Genomic DNA, 26,275 nt, shown 5'->3' with positions numbered 1-26,275 from the left:
CGTGTGACGTAGATTCTGACTTTCGGCCAGTCAGAAGTTACTGTCACAAGATGGTGCCGAAAAACGGGGAAGACGTCAGAGACAGAGTTTGACTTGGGCAGGTCACTTGCATTTATATCTCCACTTCAGCGCTGAAAAATAAAAAACAAAAATGCTGATGTGTTGCTTTAAGTGGACTAAATGGCTAAAATACATCTTTATTGGACATATATTAAAATGTTACAATTTCAGAGCTTTATGCAAGTTTATTCAGCAATGTATTGAACAGCAGTGTTCCCAACAGGAGCAGAACCACCGCAGTGTTTCTAATTTGTTGCAATATTCCTAAATTATTGCAGCGTTCATTCATGAATCGCAGGATACGGCCAACATGTAGAATGACTCAATTACAGTCCTATATTTAGTTATTGTAACTCTTATAACTTTGATTAGGGCTGAATCTGCTGCATATCTGTACTTATTACTGGATACCAATACTATATTGATATCAAACATTTATCTGTTTCGTTTGATATGTTTCGATGCATTTCCCCCGCCCACTTGGTATCTAGCGCTATGTGTGAACATGCAGGCTTGGACTAGCCCACAGGAGAACTGTAGAATCCTCCGGCGGGTCCCTGAGCAGGAGTGGGCCACCACCCTCTTATATGAGCAGTTTGCACAATATACTTGAGTGACTATGGTCAGCCAAAGGCGGCATCTTATTCATTTATCAGTCTATCCGGTTCATTGTTGCATATATTTGTGATTAAGGACAATGTCATATTTACATGTAGCTGAAAAGTGGGGTCCTGGAGTTGGCTACGGGTGGGCCCTTGGCACCCCAGTCCGACACTGCGGACATGCAGCTATGTGACTGCAGTCTAGTTCCCCAAGCCCGGACAAAGTAGGGTTTAGAGTCAATGTTATAAATGAGATAAGAGATAATGAGTTAAGAGTTAATGTTTTAAAATGCACAAAGAACATGTATCACCTTTCTAGATCCTTTTTATATTCTTAACGCTGTAACCCCCATATCTGTTCATTATGATGTAGCTGTGATGCTCTCATTCCCATGCGGCCATGGCTTTGCGGTCTGTGTAACATTGTACTCGCCTGTGACTGTTCTGTTTTTATGTTGTAGCTCAGAATTCATTAGAGGGGAAAAATGTGCTAATTGTTGGAGCAGATGGTTCCCTGGAGGCCCCCCTGCAGTGTCTGCTCCAGAAGAAAGGTGCCGTGTCCTTGGTCAGCTCCTGGCAGTCCCGGCAGCTGCAGAACAAGGTAGAGATGGAGAACGGCAGCACACAGTTTCCTTCATTCACCATTCCTGATACAAAAGCCAACACTCTATGGAGGGGTTTCACATAGGTGCAACACGGTTCACTGAAACACCCCAGAAAATATTAGCGGGGTCAGCTGTTCACGTATATCCACTTCATATTACAAGCATTGCTCTTGGGATTGTCGGAAGTTGCTACAGGTCTACAGTATTTCCATTAATCACGTTTATGGCACAAACTAATTATGTGCCATATTTATGTATAGTGTGAAACCGGCTATCTGGCCTATGAAAATTTATGGCTGGAAGTATTTGGTGAGTGGTCAACTATCTGACCCTACTCCTATCAGCTGTTTAAATAGGGAGATTGCCAATAATCGGATCTACTGGTCTGATATTGATGGCTTCTCCTGAGGGCAGTGTGACTACTGGTCTGATATTGATGGCTTCTCCTGAGGATAGTGTGACTACTGGTCTGATATTGATGGCTTCTCCTGAGGATAGTGTGACTACTGGTCTGATATTGATGGCTTCTCCTGAGGATAGTGTGACTACTGGTCTGATATTGATGGCTTCTCCTGAGGGTAGTGTGACTACTGGTCTGATATTGATGGCTTCTCCTGAGGGTAGTGTGACTACTGGTCTGATATTGATGGCTTCTCCTGAGGATAGTGTGACTACAGTCTACTGGTCTGATATTGATGGCTTCTCCTGAGGGTAGTGTGACTACCTGTCTGATATTGATGGCTTCTCCTGAGGGTAGTGTGACTACCTGTCTGATATTGATGGCTTCTCCTGAGGGTAGTGTGACTACTGGTCTGATATTGATTACTGGTCTGATATTGATGGCTTCTCCTGAGGGTTGTGTGACTACTGGTCTGATATTGATGGCTTCTCCTGAGGGTAGTGTGACTACTGGTCTGATATTGATTACTGGTCTGATATTGATGGCTTCTCCTGAGGGTTGTGTGACTACTGGTCTGATATTGATGGCTTCTCCTGAGGGTAGTGTGACTACCTGTCTGATATTGATGGCTTCTCCTGAGGGTTGTGTGACTACTGGTCTGATATTGATGGCTTCTCCTGAGGATAGTGTGACTACCTGTCTGATATTGATGGCTTCTCCTGAGGGTAGTGTGACTACTGGTCTGATATTGATTACTGGTCTGATATTGATGGCTTCTCCTGAGGGTTGTGTGACTACTGGTCTGATATTGATGGCTTCTCCTGAGGGTAGTGTGACTACCTGTCTGATATTGATGGCTTCTCCTGAGGATAGTGTGACTACTGGTCTGATATTGATGGCTTCTCCTGAGGATAGTGTGACTACTGGTCTGATATTGATGGCTTCTCCTGAGGGTAGTGTGACTACTGGTCTGATATTGATGGCTTCTCCTGAGGATAGTGTGACTACTGGTCTGATATTGATGGCTTCTCCTGAGGATAGTGTGACTACTGGTCTGATATTGATGGCTTCTCCTGAGGGTAGTGTGACTACAGCCTACTGGTCTGATATTGATGGCTTCTCCTGAGGGTTGTGTGACTACAGTCTACTGGTCTGATATTGATGGCTTCTCCTGAGGGTAGTGTGACTACCTGTCTGATATTGATGGCTTCTCCTGAGGGTAGTGTGACTACCTGTCTGATATTGATGGCTTCTCCTGAGGGTTGTGTGACTACTGGTCTGATATTGATGGCTTCTCCTGAGGGTAGTGTGACTACCTGTCTGATATTGATGGCTTCTCCTGAGGGTAGTGTGACTACCTGTCTGATATTGATGGCTTCTCCTGAGGGTAGTGTGACTACTGGTCTGATATTGATTACTGGTCTGATATTGATGGCTTCTCCTGAGGGTTGTGTGACTACTGGTCTGATATTGATGGCTTCTCCTGAGGGTAGTGTGACTACTGGTCTGATATTGATTACTGGTCTGATATTGATGGCTTCTCCTGAGGGTTGTGTGACTACTGGTCTGAAACTGATGGCTTCTCCTGAGGGTAGTGTGACTACCTGTCCGATATTGATGGCTTCTCCTGAGGGTAGTGTGACTACTGGTCTGATATTGATTACTGGTCTGATATTGATGGCTTCTCCTGAGGGTTGTGTGACTACTGGTCTGATATTGATGGCTTCTCCTGAGGGTAGTGTGACTACCTGTCTGATATTGATGGCTTCTCCTGAGGGTTGTGTGACTACTGGTCTGATATTGATGGCTTCTCCTGAGGGTAGTGTGGACTACCTGTCTGATATTGATGGCTTCTCCTGCGGGTAGTGTGACTACCTGTCTGATATTGATGGCTTCTCCTGAGGGTAGTGTGACTACCTGTCTGATATTGATGGCTTCTCCTGAGGGTAGTGTGACTACTGGTCTGATATTGATTAATGGTCTGATATTGATGGCTTCTCCTGAGGGTTGTGTGACTACCTGTCTGATATTGATGGCTTCTCCTGAGGGTAGTGTGACTACCTGTCTGATATTGATGGCTTCTCCTGAGGGTAGTGTGACTACTGGTCTGATATTGATTACTGGTCTGATATTGATGGCTTCTCCTGAGGGTTGTGTGACTACTGGTCTGATATTGATTACTGGTCTGATATTGATGACTTCTCCTGAGGGTAGTGTGACTACTGGTCTGATATTGATTACTGGTCTGATATTGATGGCTTCTCCTGAGGGTAGTGTGACTACTGGTCTGATATTGATGGCTTCTCCTGAGGATAGTGTGACTACCTGTCTGATATTGATGGCTTCTCCTGAGGGTAGTGTGACTACTGGTCTGATATTGATTACTGGTCTGATATTGATGGCTTCTCCTGAGGGTTGTGTGACTACTGGTCTGATATTGATTACTGGTCTGATATTGATGGCTTCTCCTGAGGGTTGTGTGACTACTGGTCTGATATTGATGGCTTCTCCTGAGGGTAGTGTGACTACCTGTCTGATATTGATGGCTTCTCCTGAGGGTAGTGTGACTACCTGTCTGATATTGATGGCTTCTCCTGAGGGTAGTGTGACTACTGGTCTGATATTGATTACTGGTCTGATATTGATGGCTTCTCCTGAGGGTTGTGTGACTACTGGTCTGATATTGATGGCTTCTCCTGAGGGTAGTGTGACTACTGGTCTGATATTGATTACTGGTCTGATATTGATGGCTTCTCCTGAGGGTTGTGTGACTACTGGTCTGAAACTGATGGCTTCTCCTGAGGGTAGTGTGACTACCTGTCCGATATTGATGGCTTCTCCTGAGGGTAGTGTGACTACTGGTCTGATATTGATTACTGGTCTGATATTGATGGCTTCTCCTGAGGGTTGTGTGACTACTGGTCTGATATTGATGGCTTCTCCTGAGGGTAGTGTGACTACCTGTCTGATATTGATGGCTTCTCCTGAGGGTTGTGTGACTACTGGTCTGATATTGATGGCTTCTCCTGAGGGTAGTGTGGACTACCTGTCTGATATTGATGGCTTCTCCTGAGGGTAGTGTGACTACCTGTCTGATATTGATGGCTTCTCCTGAGGGTAGTGTGACTACCTGTCTGATATTGATGGCTTCTCCTGAGGGTAGTGTGACTACTGGTCTGATATTGATTAATGGTCTGATATTGATGGCTTCTCCTGAGGGTTGTGTGACTACCTGTCTGATATTGATGGCTTCTCCTGAGGGTAGTGTGACTACCTGTCTGATATTGATGGCTTCTCCTGAGGGTAGTGTGACTACTGGTCTGATATTGATTACTGGTCTGATATTGATGGCTTCTCCTGAGGGTTGTGTGACTACTGGTCTGATATTGATTACTGGTCTGATATTGATGACTTCTCCTGAGGGTAGTGTGACTACTGGTCTGATATTGATTACTGGTCTGATATTGATGGCTTCTCCTGAGGGTAGTGTGACTACTGGTCTGATATTGATGGCTTCTCCTGAGGATAGTGTGACTACCTGTCTGATATTGATGGCTTCTCCTGAGGGTAGTGTGACTACAGTCTACTGGTCTGATATTGATGGCTTCTCCTGAGGGTAGTGTGACTACAGTCGACTGGTCTGATATTGATGGCTTCTCCTGAGGGTTGTGTGACTACTGGTCTGATATTGATGGCTTCTCCTGAGGATAGTGTGACTACTGGTCTGATATTGATGGCTTCTCCTGAGGGTTGTGTGACTACTGGTCTGATATTGATGGCTTCTCCTGAGGGTAGTGTGACTACTGGTCTGATATTGATGGCTTCTCCTGAGGGTAGTGTGACTACTGGTCTGATATTGATGGCTTCTCCTGAGGGTAGTGTGACTACTGGTCTGATATTGATGGCTTCTCCTGAGGATAGTGTGACTACTGGTCTGATATTGATGGCTTCTCCTGAGGGTTGTGTGACTACTGGTCTGATATTGATGGCTTCTCCTGAGGGTAGTGTGACTACTGGTCTGATATTGATGGCTTCTCCTGAGGATAGTGTGACTACTGGTCTGATATTGATGGCTTCTCCTGAGGGTTGTGTGACTACTGGTCTGATATTGATGGCTTCTCCTGAGGGTAGTGTGACTACTGGTCTGATATTGATTACTGGTCTGATATTGATGGCTTCTCCTGAGGGTTGTGTGACTACTGGTCTGAAACTGATGGCTTCTCCTGAGGGTAGTGTGACTACCTGTCCGATATTGATGGCTTCTCCTGAGGGTAGTGTGACTACTGGTCTGATATTGATGGCTTCTCCTGAGGGTTGTGTGACTACTGGTCTGATATTGATGGCTTCTCCTGAGGGTAGTGTGACTACCTGTCTGATATTGATGGCTTCTCCTGAGGGTTGTGTGACTACTGGTCTGATATTGATGGCTTCTCCTGAGGGTAGTGTGGACTACCTGTCTGATATTGATGGCTTCTCCTGAGGGTAGTGTGACTACCTGTCTGATATTGATGGCTTCTCCTGAGGGTAGTGTGACTACCTGTCTGATATTGATGGCTTCTCCTGAGGGTAGTGTGACTACTGGTCTGATATTGATTAATGGTCTGATATTGATGGCTTCTCCTGAGGGTTGTGTGACTACCTGTCTGATAGTGATGGCTTCTCCTGAGGGTAGTGTGACTACCTGTCTGATATTGATGGCTTCTCCTGAGGGTAGTGTGACTACTGGTCTGATATTGATTACTGGTCTGATATTGATGGCTTCTCCTGAGGGTTGTGTGACTACTGGTCTGATATTGATTACTGGTCTGATATTGATGACTTCTCCTGAGGGTAGTGTGACTACTGGTCTGATATTGATTACTGGTCTGATATTGATGGCTTCTCCTGAGGGTAGTGTGACTACTGGTCTGATATTGATGGCTTCTCCTGAGGATAGTGTGACTACCTGTCTGATATTGATGGCTTCTCCTGAGGGTAGTGTGACTACCTGTCTGATATTGATGGTTTTTCCTGAGGGTTGTGTGACTACCTGTCTGATATTGATGGCTTCTCCTGAGGGTAGTGTGACTACTGGTCTGATATTGATGGCTTCTCCTGAGGGTAGTGTGACTACTGGTCTGATATTGATGGCTTCTCCTGAGGGTAGTGTGACTACAGTCTACTGGTCTGATATTGATGGCTTCTCCTGAGGGCAGTGTGACTACTGGTCTGATATTGATGGCTTCTCCTGAGGATAGTGTGACTACTGGTCTGATATTGATGGCTTCTCCTGAGGATAGTGTGACTACTGGTCTGATATTGATGGCTTCTCCTGAGGATAGTGTGACTACTGGTCTGATATTGATGGCTTCTCCTGAGGGTAGTGTGACTACTGGTCTGATATTGATGGCTTCTCCTGAGGGTAGTGTGACTACAGTCTACTGGTCTGATATTGATGGCTTCTCCTGAGGGTTGTGTGACTACAGTCTACTGGTCTGATATTGATGGCTTCTCCTGAGGGTTGTGTGACTACTGGTCTGATATTGATGGCTTCTCCTGAGGATAGTGTGACTACCTGTCTGATATTGATGGCTTCTCCTGAGGGTAGTGTGACTACTGGTCTGATATTGATTACTGGTCTGATATTGATGGCTTCTCCTGAGGGTTGTGTGACTACTGGTCTGATATTGATGGCTTCTCCTGAGGGTAGTATGACTACCTGTCTGATATTGATGGCTTCTCCTGAGGGTAGTGTGACTACCTGTCTGATATTGATGGCTTCTCCTGAGGGTAGTGTGACTACTGGTCTGATATTGATTACTGGTCTGATATTGATGGCTTCTCCTGAGGGTTGTGTGACTACTGGTCTGATATTGATGGCTTCTCCTGAGGGTAGTGTGACTACTGGTCTGATATTGATTACTGGTCTGATATTGATGGCTTCTCCTGAGGGTTGTGTGACTACTGGTCTGAAACTGATGGCTTCTCCTGAGGGTAGTGTGACTACCTGTCCGATATTGATGGCTTCTCCTGAGGGTAGTGTGACTACTGGTCTGATATTGATTACTGGTCTGATATTGATGGCTTCTCCTGAGGGTTGTGTGACTACTGGTCTGATATTGATGGCTTCTCCTGAGGGTAGTGTGACTACCTGTCTGATATTGATGGCTTCTCCTGAGGGTTGTGTGACTACTGGTCTGATATTGATGGCTTCTCCTGAGGGTAGTGTGACTACCTGTCTGATATTGATGGCTTCTCCTGAGGGTAGTGTGACTACCTGTCTGATATTGATGGCTTCTCCTGAGGGTAGTGTGACTACTGGTCTGATATTGATTAATGGTCTGATATTGATGGCTTCTCCTGAGGGTTGTGTGACTACCTGTCTGATATTGATGGCTTCTCCTGAGGGTAGTGTGACTACTGGTCTGATATTGATTACTGGTCTGATATTGATGGCTTCTCCTGAGGGTTGTGTGACTACTGGTCTGATATTGATTACTGGTCTGATATTGATGACTTCTCCTGAGGGTAGTGTGACTACTGGTCTGATATTGATTACTGGTCTGATATTGATGGCTTCTCCTGAGGGTAGTGTGACTACTGGTCTGATATTGATGGCTTCTCCTGAGGATAGTGTGACTACCTGTCTGATATTGATGGCTTCTCCTGAGGGTAGTGTGACTACAGTCTACTGGTCTGATATTGATGGCTTCTCCTGAGGGTAGTGTGACTACAGTCGACTGGTCTGATATTGATGGCTTCTCCTGAGGGTTGTGTGACTACTGGTCTGATATTGATGGCTTCTCCTGAGTGTTGTGACTACCTGTCTGATATTGATGGCTTCTCCTGAGGGTAGTGTGACTACTGGTCTGATATTGATGGCTTCTCCTGAGGGTAGTGTGACTACAGTCGACTGGTCTGATATTGATGGCTTCTCCTGAGAGTAGTGTGACTACCTGTCTGATATTGATGGCTTCTCCTGAGAGTAGTGTGACTACCTGTCTGATATTGATGGCTTCTCCTGAGGGTAGTGTGACTACTGGTCTGATATTGATGGCTTCTCCTGAGGGTAGTGTGACTACCTGTCTGATATTGACGGCTTCTCCTGAGGGTAGTGTGACTACAGTCTAGTGGTCTGAAATTGATGGCTTCTCCTGAGGGTAGTGTGACTACCTGTCCGATATTGATGGCTTCTCCTGAGGGTAGTGTGACTACTGGTCTGATATTGATTACTGGTCTGATATTGATGGCTTCTCCTGAGGGTAGTGTGACTACTGGTCTGATATTGATTACTGGTCTGATATTGATGGCTTCTCCTGAGGGTTGTGTGACTACTGGTCTGATATTGATGGCTTCTCCTGAGGGTAGTGTGACTACCTGTCTGATATTGATGGCTTCTCCTGAGGGTTGTGTGACTACTGGTCTGATATTGATGGCTTCTCCTGAGGGTAGTGTGACTACCTGTCTGATATTGATGGCTTCTCCTGAGGGTAGTGTGACTACTGGTCTGATATTGATTACTGGTCTGATATTGATGGCTTCTCCTGAGGGTTGTGTGACTACCTGTCTGATATTGATGGCTTCTCCTGAGGGTAGTGTGACTACTGGTCTGATATTGATTACTGGTCTGATATTGATGGTTTCTCCTGAGGGTTGTGTGACTACTGGTCTGATATTGATGGCTTCTCCTGAGGGTAGTGTGACTACCTGTCTGATATTGATGGCTTCTCCTGAGGGTTGTGTGACTACCTGTCTGATATTGATGGCTTCTCCTGAGGGTAGTGTGACTACCTGTCTGATATTGATGGCTTCTCCTGAGGGTAGTGTGACTACCTGTCTGATATTGATGGCTTCTCCTGAGGGTTGTGTGACTACCTGTCTGATATTGATGGCTTCTCCTGAGGGTAGTGTGACTACTGGTCTGATATTGATTACTGGTCTGATATTGATGGCTTCTCCTGAGGGTTGTGTGACTACTGGTCTGATATTGATTACTGGTCTGATATTGATGACTTCTCCTGAGGGTAGTGTGACTACTGGTCTGATATTGATGGCTTCTCCTGAGGATAGTGTGACTACCTGTCTGATATTGATGGCTTCTCCTGAGGGTAGTGTGACTACAGTCTACTGGTCTGATATTGATGGCTTCTCCTGAGGGTAGTGTGACTACAGTCTACTGGTCTGATATTGATGGCTTCTCCTGAGGGTAGTGTGACTACTGGTCTGATATTGATGGCTTCTCCTGAGTGTTGTGACTACCTGTCTGATATTGATGGCTTCTCCTGAGAGTAGTGCGACTACTGGTCTGATATTGATGGCTTCTCCTGAGGGTAGTGTGACTACTGGTCTGATATTGATGGCTTCTCCTGAGGGTAGTGTGACTACCTGTCTGATATTGATGGTTTTTCCTGAGGGTTGTGTGACTACCTGTCTGATATTGATGGCTTCTCCTGAGGGTAGTGTGACTACAGTCTAGTGGTCTGAAATTGATGGCTTCTCCTGAGGGTAGTGTGACTACTGGTCTGATATTGATTACTGGTCTGATATTGATGGCTTCTCCTGAGGGTAGTGTGACTACTGGTCTGATATTGATTACTGGTCTGATATTGATGGCTTCTCCTGAGGGTTGTGTGACTACTGGTCTGATATTGATGGCTTCTCCTGAGGGTAGTGTGACTACCTGTCTGATATTGATGGCTTCTCCTGAGGGTAGTGTGACTACCTGTCTGATATTGATGGCTTCTCCTGAGGGTAGTGTGACTACTGGTCTGATATTGATTACTGGTCTGATATTGATGGCTTCTCCTGAGGGTTGTGTGACTACTGGTCTGATATTGATGGCTTCTCCTGAGGGTTGTGTGACTACTGGTCTGATATTGATGGCTTCTCCTGAGGGTAGTGTGACTACCTGTCTGATATTGATGGCTTCTCCTGAGGGTTGTGTGACTACCTGTCTGATATTGATGGCTTCTCCTGAGGGTAGTGTGACTACCTGTCTGATATTGATGGCTTCTCCTGAGGGTAGTGTGACTACTGGTCTGATATTGATTACTGGTCTGATATTGATGGCTTCTCCTGAGGGTTGTGTGACTACTGGTCTGATATTGATGGCTTCTCCTGAGGGTTGTGTGACTACTGGTCTGATATTGATGGCTTCTCCTGAGGGTAGTGTGACTACCTGTCTGATATTGATGGCTTCTCCTGAGGGTTGTGTGACTACAGTCTACTGGTCTGATATTGATGGCTTCTCCTGAGGGTTGTGTGACTACTGGTCTGATATTGATGGCTTCTCCTGAGGGTAGCTTCACACAAGCTTCTAAAAAACATCCAGAGTTTCATCCTGAAAAATAGGATGATTTTTTCATTTTTACAGCAGCAGGTATTATCCATTTACAAGACCATTTATATGTTACAGAATTGCGATGTATCCGTAAAAATCAAATACGGTGTCTCTGTATGGTGGCCTTTCTTGTGTGTGTGTGTGTTTTTTTTTTTTTTTTTTTTTTTTTACCTCATGCACCCATAGACTTGAAAGGGCGAGTCTCACCTGATTGGCTGAAGAAACTAGTTCTTGCTATCATTTGTTTCCTTTTTTTGACATGCAGATTTGATCAGGGAAAAACATTCTCATCTGCGCTGCCCCATTAAATAACATTGCTCCAGGTGTTGTCCGTTTTTCCACAGACAGCAAATGGACCAAATATACAGTAGTGTGAATGAGCCCAAAGGGATAAAAAAGGCTTTAAAAGGCTGGATAAACCGCTTTATGGATTGATCAGCTGCATTTTGCAGTTTGGGATTTTGGGGTCCAAAGCTGTAAGTAATGTATACTGCTCTGTAATATATGGAGAGGGATCCCGTGGGCCTTAGGGTAGACTTTACTTGTTTACTTGTTCAACCCTTGTCTAAAAAGTGTTTATAGTGAAACCTCACCACTTAAAAAAACCTCTTTAGGAAAACCATCCCCTTAAATTAAGCATACTGACCAGCCTGTTGAAGTCCATCAACTAGAACCCAGGGTTCCCCAACTCCAGTCCTCAAGGCCCACCAACAGGTCATGTTTTCAGGTTTTCCCTTGTATTGTACAGGTGATGCAATTATCACCTGAGCAACACTAAGGAAATCCTGAAAACATGACCTGTTGGTGGGCCTTGAGGACTGGAGTTGGGGAACCCTGACCTAGAAGACTACTTTTTTTTTTCATGCATTGGATGTCATCTTGCAGAGGTGTAGTTTCTTCATAGCGCCACATGGAGGCAGCAGAATCCCTTGGAACTAACTTTGTTCTTTTTTTCCTGTCCTGCCCCTGCTGTTTTTTCAGCACTGACTTGGCTGGTCTCAATGAGCCAGTGCGCCTATGCACAGACTACAGATTTGTACACAAATTTACCATTTTCATTGAGGCAAAAGTGAAACCTAGCTATGTTTGAGAAAAAAAACTGAGACAGGCACACAGTATGATAGGATGAGACAGTATGGGGGAGAGGTGATGGGGCGCTCACCGGATCAGGTTGTGAATGTCACAACCCCATTGTATGCCCATAGTATATAGCTGCTACAGTTAGAAGGAAATCTTCATCTGCAAATGTATTGTGGAGTAGGAGATGGACGGTTCTGGTTGACCAAACTGCTGCTGCTGGAAAAGTAGTCGTTCCCTGCTGTGGTAGTACGCAATAGTAGCCGTATTACATGTTTCAATTGCGTACTGAACATATATATATATATATATATCTCTCTATCTCTAAGAAAAAAAGTTGAAATATACTACCAGGTAAATAGATTATTCTACCATGTGTAGTCTATTTTCCCAAAATGAGTGGGTGCAGTACAAATCTGAAACACATATAAGGGTGTGTGCACACGCTGCGGATTCTGCTGTGGATCCACAGTGGTTTTGGCCCTGCAGGTCCGCAGCAGTTTTTGCTGCGGTGTACAGTACAGTAGCTGAAGAGCCCGGCGCTGCTTTGGCATAGTACCTAACTGTGGGTCCCGCTCTCTTCCTTAAGAGCCCCGTTCTCCACCCGCCATCACGCTCTGTCCTTCCTCAGCCCTGTTCTCCACCCGCCGTCACGCTCTGTCCTTCCTCAGCCCCGCTCTCCACCCGCCATCACGCTCTCTTCCTTCACAGCCCCGCTCTCTTCCTTCACAGCCCCGCTCTCTTCCTCCACAGCCCCGCTCTCTTCCTCCACAGCCCCGCTCTCTTCCTCCACAGCCCCGCTCTCTTCCTCCACGGCTCCGCTCTCCCGCTCTCTTCCTCCACGGCTCCGCTCTCCCGCTCTCCTTGCACCACGCACGGTGACGCCGGGACCAGGAGAGAGAGCTGCGCAGATTGTTCGGCCAGAGTTGGTGGAGCTAGAGCGGAGCTGCAGCACGTGTGATTGGTCGGCCTGCAGGGGCCGTGGCCTAGCGCTGTAGTAGGCCGCAGTAGAAGCCGGGAGCTAAATTTAGGCCGGGAAGCTGCAGGGGAGAGGGGGGATAGCGCGGTTGGTGACGGGGAGCGCTGACTGAGCCGGGACAGGGCTGTGGAGGTGTCAAACCACAGGGGAAAACAGCAGGCTAATCCGCAGATAAACCGCATGTCCTTTGACCTGCGGATTTAGCAAAAATCCGCAGCGTGTGCACACACCCTTACAGCTCCTATTAAATACTTTTCCAGCTGTAGCAGCAGTGTGGCCAACCAGTCATGTCCATCTCCTTCTGCTGCTCAACATAACTTTATTTAGCTGCCTCCATTTTGGATAGTGGTCACAACATAGAATCAAAACAAGAGAAAGGAAATCCGTGCTTTGTGATCGGAACTTCTTTTCTATTCATTAAGTCTTATCTTTTAATACAAATTACATAGTAGAAGTATATTGTATAAAAAGATGAGGAAAATTCATCCATTTTTTTTCCTCACGATTTGTTGATGGTCCTCCTCCTTGTATAATACTTTTTAGTAATGGATTAATGATGGTGGTAACTCTTACCCACTAGTTCAGTGTGGCCGGCTTTTGATTTGATGGTGAGATCTAAAATGTGGCTGCATCTTTGTAGATGGCTGTAGGTAGTAGCTCCCCATACATTTTTGTGGAAGATTGACTGCATAGTAGTCAGCAATATGGGGTCAGTGCAGTCCGGGACACACAGAGCTTCTCCTGTTCTGTATGGATGATGTACAAAATAAATGTAAAACCTCTCACATCCCCGCTACTCTGAACACTATCTAGGCATTGGTTACCCTGACTATACTGGTGGTCTACGACAAACCACGTGAAGGCTGTGTGACCCCTCTAATGGCACCACCTGGATTCTAGCAATCCTTAATAACTTTCTCTAAGGCCTTCTTCCTCAGTTTTCCTTGCACTGAACAAAGTAATGAACCTTCCCAAAACCTCAAGTGAGGGCTGCAGTGAAGGCTACGGCAGGAAGGTGAGGGCAGGCCTGCTTCCCAGCAAGTTTCTTTCTATAAACCCACCCAAAAAAGGAGTTAACAACCGTCGTTTCTTCTCCTATAAGTGCTATCTGTGTTTTTCCACTGATGGCTCTCCTACCTATGAGAGTTTGTGCTAGTTCACATGTCTGAATTCTAATATATTATATAATTATTTATTTTTCCCTTTTAGCTGAGTGCTGCTGAAATCGTTGTTATTGGAAGTGCTAAACCTCAGCAGGTTCCAGTCAGCTGGATAAAGCCAGGAGCCATTGTTATCTTCTCAGGTGGGTGGCACTATGGATCTTATTTTTACTGTCCTCCCGGCCATTTGTAGAGAGCCTGTCAGCCCAAACTGACGGTATAAACTGAGAATATAGGATTGTAGGGGGTCTAACCTCTATAAAAATTACACCTTCAGTTTCTGCAGAATGGCAGCAGCAATTAAAACAGTAATGTTCAAACAGACTAAGAGGGGTGCTTGGTGCTCCCCAGGCATGGCCAAGAGGCTCGGTGTACTGCTCCGCTCTATAGCTTTGCATGTCCTGCCTTTCTTACTGTTGATTTCCAGCATTGGTTTCCCTTCAAAGAGCAGTCTGCAGGCAAAAGATGGCAAGGAGAAGCCAGCCTGGGGACGTTATTAGACTAGTCGGGTCTCGCATGTGGCTTAACTAGAGTCAGATGGGTCCCAGTGCAAGATTTGGACCGGGGCCACCACTCTCATCCTTGGATATATATCTCCTGCATCCTGGTATAAATGTCCCTTTATCCTGCCTGGGCCCCATGCTGGTATATACTGTATATATCCCCCATTCTTTTATATGCACCTTATCCTGGGCCCCATCCTAATATACACATATCTCCCCTATCCTGCTTTATGTCCCCCGCTCTGCCACTGTCCTTTAATGCATAGAATAAAAATAAGCCGTTATACTCCCATGCTTTTCGATCCCCTCGCCGCGCAGCGTCCTCTTCTGAAGCTGACTTCAGTGTGCGAACGCAGGGAGCACATGACGTCATTGCCATGTGCGTGCCAATGTCAGCTGCCATCTTCTGGCCGGCAGCTTGTATTGCCATGAACGGACCCGATTAATCTGCTCTGCAGTACATTTCAACTGGATGCACATCCTCAGGCGCACATTCAGCTGAAGTTTCTGCTGGTGTTGACTGGCCCTCCAACCAGTTGTTACGCCCCTGGGCCTCTAACCCTATAGTCCCTGGCTGGCTTTGCCGGTTATTTTTTCTCTGAAAGGGAGGAAAACAGACCTGGCTGTCATTGTGCAGTCCGGCTCTGATTCATGCTCTTATTTATGCTGCATGTGGTTTGGGCGGCTTGAACCTAAAGACTGGTTCCCTTGGACAATACTTCTGAAATAAACCAGCCTATTTGTTTTTACTTGATTGGCTGCAGCTAACATGGCGTATATGGGATGTCAGGTAAACCAAAAACCAGCAGAGTACCGGAGACGCATAACTGGAACAAAATTGAGTGCATATGTTTTCTGCACTGTAGAAAGTAAATAAAAGCTGTGCATTTATGCGCCCTCTATACAAAAATGTTATGTATCTGATGAGACGCCGAAATTCTATATCCAGCCAATTTATTGAGGTTATTGGGAGCGCAGTGTTCCATGGTCAAATATCCATTTACAAGTGCACCTCTTTATACTGTATAGCCATTTGTTTTTATTAGGGCCTTTTACTTCTATTACTTCTATTACAACAATCTTTTCCTCCAAACTAAACACAACTTGATATATTTGTATTAGACCTATAGGTGAAATAGTGAGCGAGGGAAATGCTGCCGTGTAATCTAGCTGTATGGCAGTGCCCCCTTCCTCTCACGGGTATGACTGCTCCCTGCAATTTCTAGGAATACCTAAATGATGTTGTTTCAAATTCCAGCATTGCTATGATTAGTGGGGCGCACTGGGACTAAACGTTCAGCGTGCGGACTACTAATCAGAGTAAGTTGTTGGTGCTGGAATTTTAACACATTACCCCTCCTAAAATAAAGAGCATCTGGTCTGCTAAAGTAGCTTTCATAAATGAAGGCAAGGTAACGTAGGTGGTGACTGGATTTAATTTTGCAAAATCAGCCCATTTCCTGTAAACTTTATTGGTTTTAGTAGTTTGGACTTTGAGTGATTAAACAAGCTTCTAACACAGGGTCATTGTCTGCAACACCTTTACTACGTTCTTTATGTAAAACTTTGGGGCAAGGGGCTGGATCATGGTAGACTAGACCAGATCCATTGGCCGTTTCAAACTCTAGGAAATATGAGTGATTGCTACTTTGGAAGCCATGACCAGTCCTGTGTTATGATCAATCTTCTTTTCCCAAAAGTTATCGAAGTGCTGTTTAGCGTTTCCAGCAATGTACACTATTTCTAGGAGCTTTTAGACCAGCTAACATCTGCAACATCTGATTCATGGGGTGCTATGTGTCACTTCCCACCACCACCAATCTGATATTACCTGTGTAAGGATACGTTATCAATACCAAGTTTCTGGACTGCCATAGACTTTAAACGTCTGGGCAGTCCATTCTTATCCCTGCAATGGCGTTCTAAAGCGTCAATCCAGTCTAAGCTAGGAGCACTAGATCTAGTTACTGTGGGGGTGGCAAGTTGCTGTCACACACAGCCAAATGTCTCAGAGAAGATTAACATGACTTGTTACCATGTTTATCTTCTCTATTTATGTATGCACAGCGCTGAACTTGCCCTGTGTGTATATATAGATTAGGAAGCACTTACCCTACTTCCTCCTCAGGACCCAAGTCTTTCAGCTGGGGATAATATAGCAACTACAGGGGAAAATCAGCAAAAAATGAATATATTGATATTTTAAAATGCACTGCACAGGTCTTTTAAGATCTTATTGGGTCGGCACAGTGTGTGTGTGTATGTATATATGTCGATAGATAGAAAGGCTACATAAATCTATCGGTATCTCTGTCCTTATATATTTTTAATTATATTGTATTTAGGGTCTTTTCTTGTCAATTTTTTTTCAGGTGGTTCTGAACAGTCTAATGATGGATTACCTGGACAAGCTGTGGGACCGCTGGCGGCAGCACTGAGGCTGAAGGTCTGCATGCCCAGACATGAATTCTTGTACCGTATGGCTTCTCATGTTTAAAGATGTAATCTAGTTTTTCCTCTCTCCGCAGAATCTAGCAGAAAGCAGTAAAAGATGGTCTGAAGCTCAGAAGTACAAGAAATGGAATCTGCATTGTTTAAGGCTGCAGCCGCTGTCACCTGTGCCCAGGTGTGCAAATATTCTGTGCATTATCCTATGTAGCCTAATTCTAGTCCGTAGGATCAAAGTCTGGTTCCATAGAGCTGCAGACATTTTTTGCATTTCCTGATCAGGACTGTAATCAATGTGTCTGTGTCATGAACATGTGAAGTGGGTATTTCCATATTTGGATCTTCTGACCAGTTACATTAGGCTGGACAAATGGAGCCCCCTACTAATTAAAATTAATCAAAAGCTATTTTTTTCAGGAACTGCTTGTTTCAGACCCATCTGATATTGTTAATGTTCAACATGGCAGAAGTTGTGAGAATTTCCCTTTTTAAATGTTCTTAAAGACAACCTGACATTTCATACGTGGTGCTTGAACCACATGCAGTATGTATCGGGCATTGACCTTATGATCTCAGCCAGGTATAATTGACTCTGAAAAGCTGCAGTATTTCAGAGAAAACCTATTGTAAATGAGTCGTGCTGGAGACTAGCGGAACCGGGCAATACATGTATGTAAGCAGAGACCTATCGATCCAGGTAGAAGCCACTGGGGATCCGCCTAACTAGACGCCGTCGCTGCTCAGTAATCTGCAGCTTTTAGGCTATGTGCCCACGTTAGCGTTTTTAAATGCTCAGAAAACCGGACTTCTTCCCAGAAACCGCGCGTTTTACTTTCGTGTGTTATTTTTGCACGATTTTTGCACAAAAATTGCACGTTTTTGATGGGGTTTTTTCCGCGCGGTTTCTGGGAACATTGGAAATAGCTAAAAACACGCAGCTATGCGGAAAATGAGCATGCTGCGTTTTTAGCCGCTAAGTGTTTTCTGAGCGTTTAAAAATGCATGCATTGGCACAAAAAAAACAAAAATGCATGCAATTTAATGGGAAGCTTCTTTTAAACGTTTCTGAAGCGTCTGATCCGGCTCAAACGCTTCAAAAATGCTTAAAAAAACGCAACGTGGGCACACAGCCTTAAAGGAGTTTTTTCCTACAGCGCTCCAGAGTCAAATATACCTGGCTGAGATCCTACAGTCAGTGCCTGATGCATGTTCCCCATGGATTGGGCATGTATCAGCTGACAGGTTCACATTAATGAATATATCAGTAACAAGATGACTGCTGCATGTTACACTAACTCCCTTCTTGATATTTGCCCCCATGGGTTTTATTCCGAGCCACATTTGCTTTAAGCAAAGTTTGAGGTCCCTTTCTGCAATCCTAACTTATGCGTGATCTTAATTCTCCAATGCATAGTTTTCATTTGGAGATTTGGATTGTTTAAGATGATCTTGACCATACTTTTTGTACTGTCTACAGAACTTTTTGACAATCCTGTCCTCCTAATACAGATTAACAAAAACTGTGAGGGTCTGCTGTAGCCAGTTGTCTTCCAGCCAAACAAGGGTGCAGTGAGGAGGAAGAGCGGGGACCTGATCTCTTCGGATACAGAGATTTCTTTTTATATTTCTTAACATAAAAGAATAGTAAGGAGTTGAAAGGTGAACAAAACTGAGATATTTTAGTTCTTGGGCACTTCAGGGACCCAATTCTTTAAGACTGAAGTTTAGACTGACCTTCTTACTGAAGGGAGTGCTGGAGCAAGATGCATCAAATTCGCTAAAATGCGTGCACCTCTTATATAAATGTGTGGCATCTTTCATCTGCCATTCCTCATTTCCAGATTGTGCATCAGGTAGGGGCTTGTATACATTTGTGGTATTTTACGCCACTTGATGAATTTGTAAGGTGCGCTTGGTCACGCCCAGTGATGCCTGATCTCCACCCTCTTATTGAATAGTGGGTGGTGGTGGTCGAGACTTGTGTTAAATACCAAAAGCCCTATAATTATTGCTCTTTTTGTCCTTTTCTAACCTTTTTTATTCAACATTTCAAGCAGCTTTATACCAGAATTGTGTGCGAAAGCTGCTTAATCAAGAGCTATATTTTTAGTTTTTCTTTTCAAATGAGGATACATCCACTTGTGTTTGTGATCCAAATGAGCTTTGTAATGGTGTCGTCTTTATAAAAAGACATTTCAGCTCATAAGTTATGATTGCAGTTTTCAAAACTGGTGGAAAAACCATCTAAAGTGAATGGGGGGCCTCCTGACCCTGATGGCAGAGATGCAAAAGCTGATAGTTGGGCAGTTTAAATTTTTTGCTTTCAGATCTATTTGTGTTCGCCACCACTACGGATAAGTAAAACAGTCCCATGAATAACCCTAATTATGCAGCGGCCTGTTCGGAGCGTATTGTCATTGGAATCTGTGTTTGGCAGCATCCTTAGCCATCCTAGGCTGTAAGTTAGACAGACATCCCTGCCTTCATCTGTCCTGGTGATAAAAACCTTAATGGTAATGTTCCACATTTATGACCATTAAATTATGTGTAGAAAAATCAAATCCATGTTTGGTTAAATCAGTAACCGGGCTCCTGTTTGGACCGGGGGAGGTGCAGGCAGGCATGGTACTTGTCAGAGGGAGGGCTCCCTGCGCCCCTGTCTCTGCGGCAGCACCAGCTGCATAGCGCCTCAAAGGGACCCCCCACAGGGCCTAGGTGGCGCTCATGTCCCCACCGCTAGCCTACCGTTCAATCCGGGGGGGTCTGGTTGGAATCCGACCCTCCCCCGGACAACCGCGCCATCCTGGAGCCCTTCTGGGCATGAGCTATCAAATTTAGGCCGTGGCTTCGGCCTAGCCGAAGTCGCCGCCTTATTCCCCGCCCCCCAGATGACGAAAAATGACACTGCAGTGTCATAGAAGGGGCGGATCGAGACAGGAAGGGCGCACTTTTACATAGCTCCGCGCACCCTTTTCAGCTCTCCGCCCCCTTCCCCCTCCACCTCAGAATCCGGTGGCCATCTTGCTGCACCTGAAGAAACTGAAGGCAGCACAGCGGTCTCTGGGGGGCACAAGACGTGGGATTTATCAGCGCTGGACCTAGGGGGAGCATCGGTGGGGTAAGATCACAGCTGGGTTCTTTGTACTCAGCTGTGAGTTCCTGTAATCTATAACGCTCCCCTACTCCTCCTTTCCTCTGCGTAGATACACCTGTAGGGCCTCTGCGAATAGGTACTATGTCGGGCTCAAGGAAAAGGACCAGGCAAGACTGCTTTTACGCAGTCTGCACAACCTGCAAAGCCACTCTCCCCAGCGGCAGCACGTACCCGCACTGCCGGGACTGTACTCAAAAAACAGGATCAGAACCCCAAGAAGTCCCTACGAACGCTTCCGGAATGGGCGACTCAGATGTCGCAGTCTATGACAAAGTCTATAGATAACCTGACCTCCACACTACTGCAGGCTCTGCAGGGTCATGTCTCGGCTATGAACGTTACCCAGCAAAGGGACGTCCGGTCTCAGGAACAGGCTGCTTCCAACAGTTCGAGACGTAAGCGGACCCACAGGTTGCGTTCATCTGCGTCCTCACATAGCACTAGGTCGTCCCCCTCCAGGGAGAGGCACAGTTTCTACAGGTCACCGAGACCGTCCCCTGATAGAGAAAGACAATGTGGATCTCCACAACGATCCCAGACCACAGAACACCTCCGCCCTAGTTCGCCCGCTAGGGAGCTCCTTAGCGATGCACAAGACTCAGAGGGCAGATGTGACTCCAACTCAGATAGCGAAACAGAGAATGCTCTGCTCCCTTGTCCCCCTAGCAATACTGCGCTAGTTGAGTTTATAATCTCTTCCATCCTTCGGGTGCTGGACATTTCTGATCCAACCCCTGAAGTACCAGAACACAAGATTTCCTTTGAAAGTGTTCAGCAACCATCTAAGGTCTTTCCTAATCACCCGGAATTTCAAAAAATACTTTCTAAGCATTTTTCGCAGCTTGAGAAAAAATTTGCCAATCGCAAATACTTGGAGGCAAAGTACCCCTTCCCACAGAAGGACACTAAGGATTGGACAGATCCGCCTGAAGTGGATCCTCCAGTCTCTATGCTGGCAGCACAAACGCTTCTCTCGCTGCCGGACAGCTCAACCCTCAAGGACGCAGCAGACAGACAGGTAGAACGCATGGCTCGTTCAGTCTTCGAGGCGGCAGGTGCCTCTCTGGCTCCCGCATTTGCTTCAGTTTGGGCAGCCAAGGCCATTATGGCCTGGGCTAATCTATTACAACAGGGCCTCCAAGCTTCAAATCCTCAGCTGGCGGACCAGGCGGTGCAAAGTGCAGTAGTGGCAGATTACATGTCCATGCAGCGTTGGATTCTGCAAGAGGGGTAGCGGGAATAGCATCAAGCGCCATCACAATCCGGCGTATTCTCTGGCTAAGAGAATGGAAGGCGGATGCGGCCTCAAAAAAGTCCCTAACAAATCTCCCGTACTTCAGTGGCCGTCTTTTCGGTGAAAAGCTGGATACAATGATATCCAATGCTACCATGGGTAAAAGTACTTCCCTCCCTCAGCTAAAACCAAAACGCACGTTTAAAGACGTAATCAATCTCGTTTCCGATCCTTTCGGAATTCTTCAGGCTGGTCCGTCTCGCGCCCGGCACAAAATCGTAACCGTTCCCCTCGCAGGGACAACACACGGGCGGCACAGAGGCCGGACAGAAACTGGCAGTCAAAGGCAAGCCAGGCAAAATCCAAAGGTGGAAAAGCTCAGACTTTTCCTTCATCATGACTCATGCCCTCCGGAAAACACCCCACTTGTAGGCGGACGACTGCTACTCTTTCAGCAGGTCTGGCTGCCTATTACAGAAGACAGGTGGATCAAGGAAATAGTGTCTTCAGGATACAAGATCGAGTTTACTACCAGCCCACCGCACAGGTTTTTTCTCTCTGTCCCTCCAAAACCTCCACTCAAAGCTTGAGCCTTCCATCAAGCGGTTTCATCCCTCCTGCAAGCAGGAGTCATAATACCGGTTCCAGCAGACGAGCGCTTCTGAGGGTTCTACTCCAACCTGTTCGTGGTGCCCAAGAAGGGAGGCATCGTCCGACCCATGCTAGACCTCAAGTAACTCAACAAGTATGTTCGAGTTTGTCACTTTCGCATGGAATCCCTCCGGTCAATCGTTGCGTCCATGGAGAAAGGAGAATATCTCGCCTCCATAGACATACAGGACGCATGCCTGCATATACCGATTGCTCCCGCCCATCAGAGATTTCTCAGATTCGCAATCAACCAAGACCATTTCCAGTTTGTGGCCCTCCCGTTCGGTCTCGCCACGGCTCCCAGAACATTTACATGGCAGCTACCATGGACATTCTGCACTCCAGAGGCATAGTAGTCGTTCCATACTTGGACGACCTTCTCATCAGGGCCCCCACCTTTAAGGACTGCGAGGTCAACGTCTCAATCACGATCGACACTCTGAGTCGCCTGGGATGGTTAGTCAATTTACAGAAGTCCTCGACTACCCCGAGTCAGTCTCTGACCTTCCTGGGGATGCTATTCGACACCTCCAGGGGTCTGGTGATCCTCCCCAGGGACAAGGCACTGGCCCTCCGTTTGGGTGTTCACACTCCCCTCCGCAGGTTTCCTTGATCTCTCCGGTATGCCATGAGGGTACTGGGCAGGATGGCAGCGGCAATGGAGGCGGTACCATTTGCCCAGTTTTACCTCAGACCCCTTCAACTGGCCATCCTCAAGTCCTGGGACAGGAATCCGTTCTCCCTCGACAGGGAGTTCCGGTTATCAGCAAAAACCATGAGGTCCCTGCACTGGTGGCTCCAGCCAACCTCGATTGCAAGGGGAAAATCCTTTCTCTCCGGTCACTGGAAGGTTTTGACCACCGACGCAAGCCTTACGGGTTGGGGCACGGTACACCTACATCACAGAGCGCAAGGCAAGTGGTCACCAATGGAAGCGACCATGCCCATCAACATCCTGGAAATTCGGGCCAACTTCCTGGCATTGAAAGCCTTCCATCACTTGCTAGCAGACTCTCATATCAGAGTGCAGTCGGACAATGCCACGGCGGTGGCATACGTGAACCATCAAGGCGGCACCCGCAGCATCCAGGCGATGAACGAAGTAACACGTATCCTACACTGGGCGGAGCATGCGAGGACGGTACTCTCTGCGGTCCACATTCCGGGTGTGGACAACTGGGAAGCCGACTATCTCAGCCGTCAAGGAATGGACTCGGAGGAGTGGTCTCTCCATCCCGAAGTTTTCCGTCAGATCTGCCATCGTTGGGGGACCCCGGACGTGGATCTGATGGCATCCCATCTCAATGCCAAGGTTCCCAATTTCATAGCCAGGACGCGCGATCCACGGTCGCTCAGAGCAGATGCCCTGGTTCAGGACTGGACCCAGTTCCAGCTTCTGTACATTTTTCCACCCCTCCCCCTGATTTCCAGTTTCCTGAGGAAGATCAAACAAGAGGGTGTTCCCACCATCCTGATCGCTCCAGACTGGCCCAGGCGTACATGGTACGCCGACGTCGTGCAACTCACAGCAGACGCTCCCTGGCGTCTCCCCACACGTCCCGACCTTCTGTCACAAGGCCCGTTCTTCCACCAGAACTCAGGGGCTCTCAATTTGACGGCGTGGCCATTGAGACCTGGGTTTTGACCCAAGCAGGTTTTTCACCGGACGTTGTTAAAACAATGATCAGGGCTCGAAAGCCAACTTCAGCCAAGATTTACTATTGTACCTGGAAGGCTTTCTTCACATGGTGCGAATCTCGTGGGCACATCCCACTCCCCTACTCTCTTCCAAAGGTCCTCGGTTTCCTTCAGTCAGGCCTGGATGCCGGGCTATCCCTGGGCTCGCTTAAGAGCCAGGTGTCAGCGCTTTCAGTGCTCTTTCAGAGGCGTATTGCTAACAAGCCACAAGTGAAGACTTTTCTCCAAGGGGTTTCCCGATTGGTTCCCCCCTACAAACATCCGTTGGAGACGTGGGACCTCAACCTGGTCTTGACAGCACTACAGACACCTCCTTTTGAACCCCTTAAGGAGGTCTCACTCCGCTTTCTATCACAGAAAGTGGTTTTCCTGGTGGCAATCACCTCGCTACGCAGGGTGTCCGAACTTTCAGCTCTTTCCTGCAGACAACCCTTCCTGGTTTTTCATCAGGACAAGGTGGTTCTCCGTACAGTTCCATCCTTCCTTCCGAAGGTTGTGTCCACCTTCCACCTCAATGAGGAAATCTCACTACCATATATTTGCCCGGTTCCTGTTCATAGAGTGGAGAAGGCTCGGCATACGCTTGACCTTGTCAGGGCATTGTGTATTTACGTGACTGCTCCCTTCCGGAAGTCTAGTTCACTTTTCCTTTTTCCAGAAGGCGTTCGCAAGGGCCTACCGGCTTCCAAAGCCACCCTTGCTAGGTGGATCAAGTCCACCATTCAAGAGGCTTACCGCCTTAACAATTCTCCTCTTCCGGCCGGTATCACGGCACACTCTACGCTGGCGGTAGGGGCCTCTTGGGCCATTCGGCATCAAGCCTCGGCGCATCAAGTGTGTAAGGCAGCCACTTGGATTAGCCTGCACACATTTACAAAACACTACAGGGTGCATACCCAGTCCTCAGCAGATGCGAGCCTGGGTAGACGGGTCCTGCAGGCGGCAGTACCCCAAATTTAGGGAACTGTCAGTACAATATTTGTCCACTGCTTCCCACCCAGGGACTGCTATGGGACGTCCCACGGTTCTGTGTCCCCCAATTAGGCGACAGAGTAAAGGAGATTTTTGTGTACTCACCGTAAAATCTCTTTCTCTTAGCCTTTAATTGGGGGACACAGCTCCCACCCTGTTGCCCTTGCGGGCCGTTGTTACGGTTGAGTTCTCATTGTTTGAGCTGGGTTCTCATATTGTTTGAGCTCATTTATAGTAGCCTTCTTACAGGCATGGTTATGTTTCTGGTATATTCCTCCTAATGCTTTTGCACAAAACTGGAGAAGACTGACGCCGTCCAGGGGTGTATACTGCAGAGGAGGAGCCAAAGTTAATTTTTTTCAGATTATGCATAGTGTCGCCTCCTAGTGGACAGCAGCATAACACCCACGGTTCTGTGTCCCCCAATTAAAGGCTAAGAGAGATTTTACGGTGAGTACAAAAAAAAAAAAAAAAGGAGATTTTCGTGTACTCACCGTAAAATCTCTTTCTCTTAGCCTTTAATTGGGGGACACAGAACCGTGGGTGTTATGCTGCTGTCCACTAGGAGGCGACACTATGCATAATCTGAAAAAGATTAACTTTGGCTCCTCCTCTGCAGTATACACCCCTGGACGGCGTCAGTCTTCTCCAGTTTTGTGCAAAAGCATTAGGAGGAATATACCAGAAACATAACCATGCCTGTAAGAAGGCTACTATAAATGAGCTCAAACAATATGAGAACCCAGCTCAAACAATGAGAACCCAACCGTAACAACGGCCCGCAAGGGCAACAGGGTGGGAGCTGTGTCCCCCAATTAAAGGCTAAGAGAAAGAGATTTTACGGTGAGTACACAAAAATCTTTTTTTTTTTTTTTTTTTTTCTTGAACTCTTTTAAGGGATAGTGCATTAAAATTCTAGGTATGGGGGTCTGTAGAGTAATAGGATATTAAGAAACGTGGTGTGCCTCTCATATCCTCACTGTCTTCTTTTTTCCTCATATGTAATGGCAAGCTTGTATTGTGACAGGCATGGGACATTAGTGAGTATGGCGGGAGGAGGGATGGATACCACAGTACTCATAAATACTGCAGACACTATTTGTAATGTGCATGTCTTATCAAGTGTAAGTGTATTAATATAACATCATATGTGTCTTGTAATGGCTGAAGATGGCTTATCTGTTAATGTTTCCAGTGATATTGAGATTTCCCGTGGACAGCATCCAAAATCTGTTGATGTGCTTGCCAAGGAGATTGGATTGCTTACAGATGAAATTGAAATGTATGGCCGTACGAAAGCCAAAGTACGTCTGTCTCTTCTGGAGAGGTTAAAAGAGCAGCCAAATGGAAAATATGTCTTGGTTGCTGGGTAAGAATTTTTTTTCACAATGTATCAATGCATTATATAGATGG

The 26,275-nt window shown here is 46.5% G+C and overlaps 1 protein-coding gene across 2 annotated transcripts in view; it reads left to right on the top strand.

The window, feature by feature from the left end:
* Window positions 1-26,275, top strand: part of MTHFD1L (methylenetetrahydrofolate dehydrogenase (NADP+ dependent) 1 like) — a 346,407-nt gene that overhangs the window by 34,515 nt on the left and 285,617 nt on the right. For both annotated transcript variants that reach the window (XM_073557652.1, XM_073557653.1), the window contains exons 7-11: window positions 1,124-1,263; window positions 14,252-14,345; window positions 17,078-17,151; window positions 17,234-17,331; window positions 26,058-26,231. In XM_073557652.1, coding sequence (XP_073413753.1) covers window positions 1,124-1,263; window positions 14,252-14,345; window positions 17,078-17,151; window positions 17,234-17,331; window positions 26,058-26,231 — 580 coding nt within the window. The remainder of the gene's footprint in view (window positions 1-1,123; window positions 1,264-14,251; window positions 14,346-17,077; window positions 17,152-17,233; window positions 17,332-26,057; window positions 26,232-26,275) is intronic.

This window comes from Dendrobates tinctorius, unplaced genomic scaffold, assembly GCF_039654945.1.
Source record: "Dendrobates tinctorius isolate UK_male_01 unplaced genomic scaffold, ASM3965494v1 ptg000250l, whole genome shotgun sequence".
NCBI lineage: Eukaryota > Metazoa > Chordata > Amphibia > Anura > Dendrobatidae > Dendrobates > Dendrobates tinctorius.
This window is presented reverse-complemented; position numbering and strand designations above follow the sequence as displayed.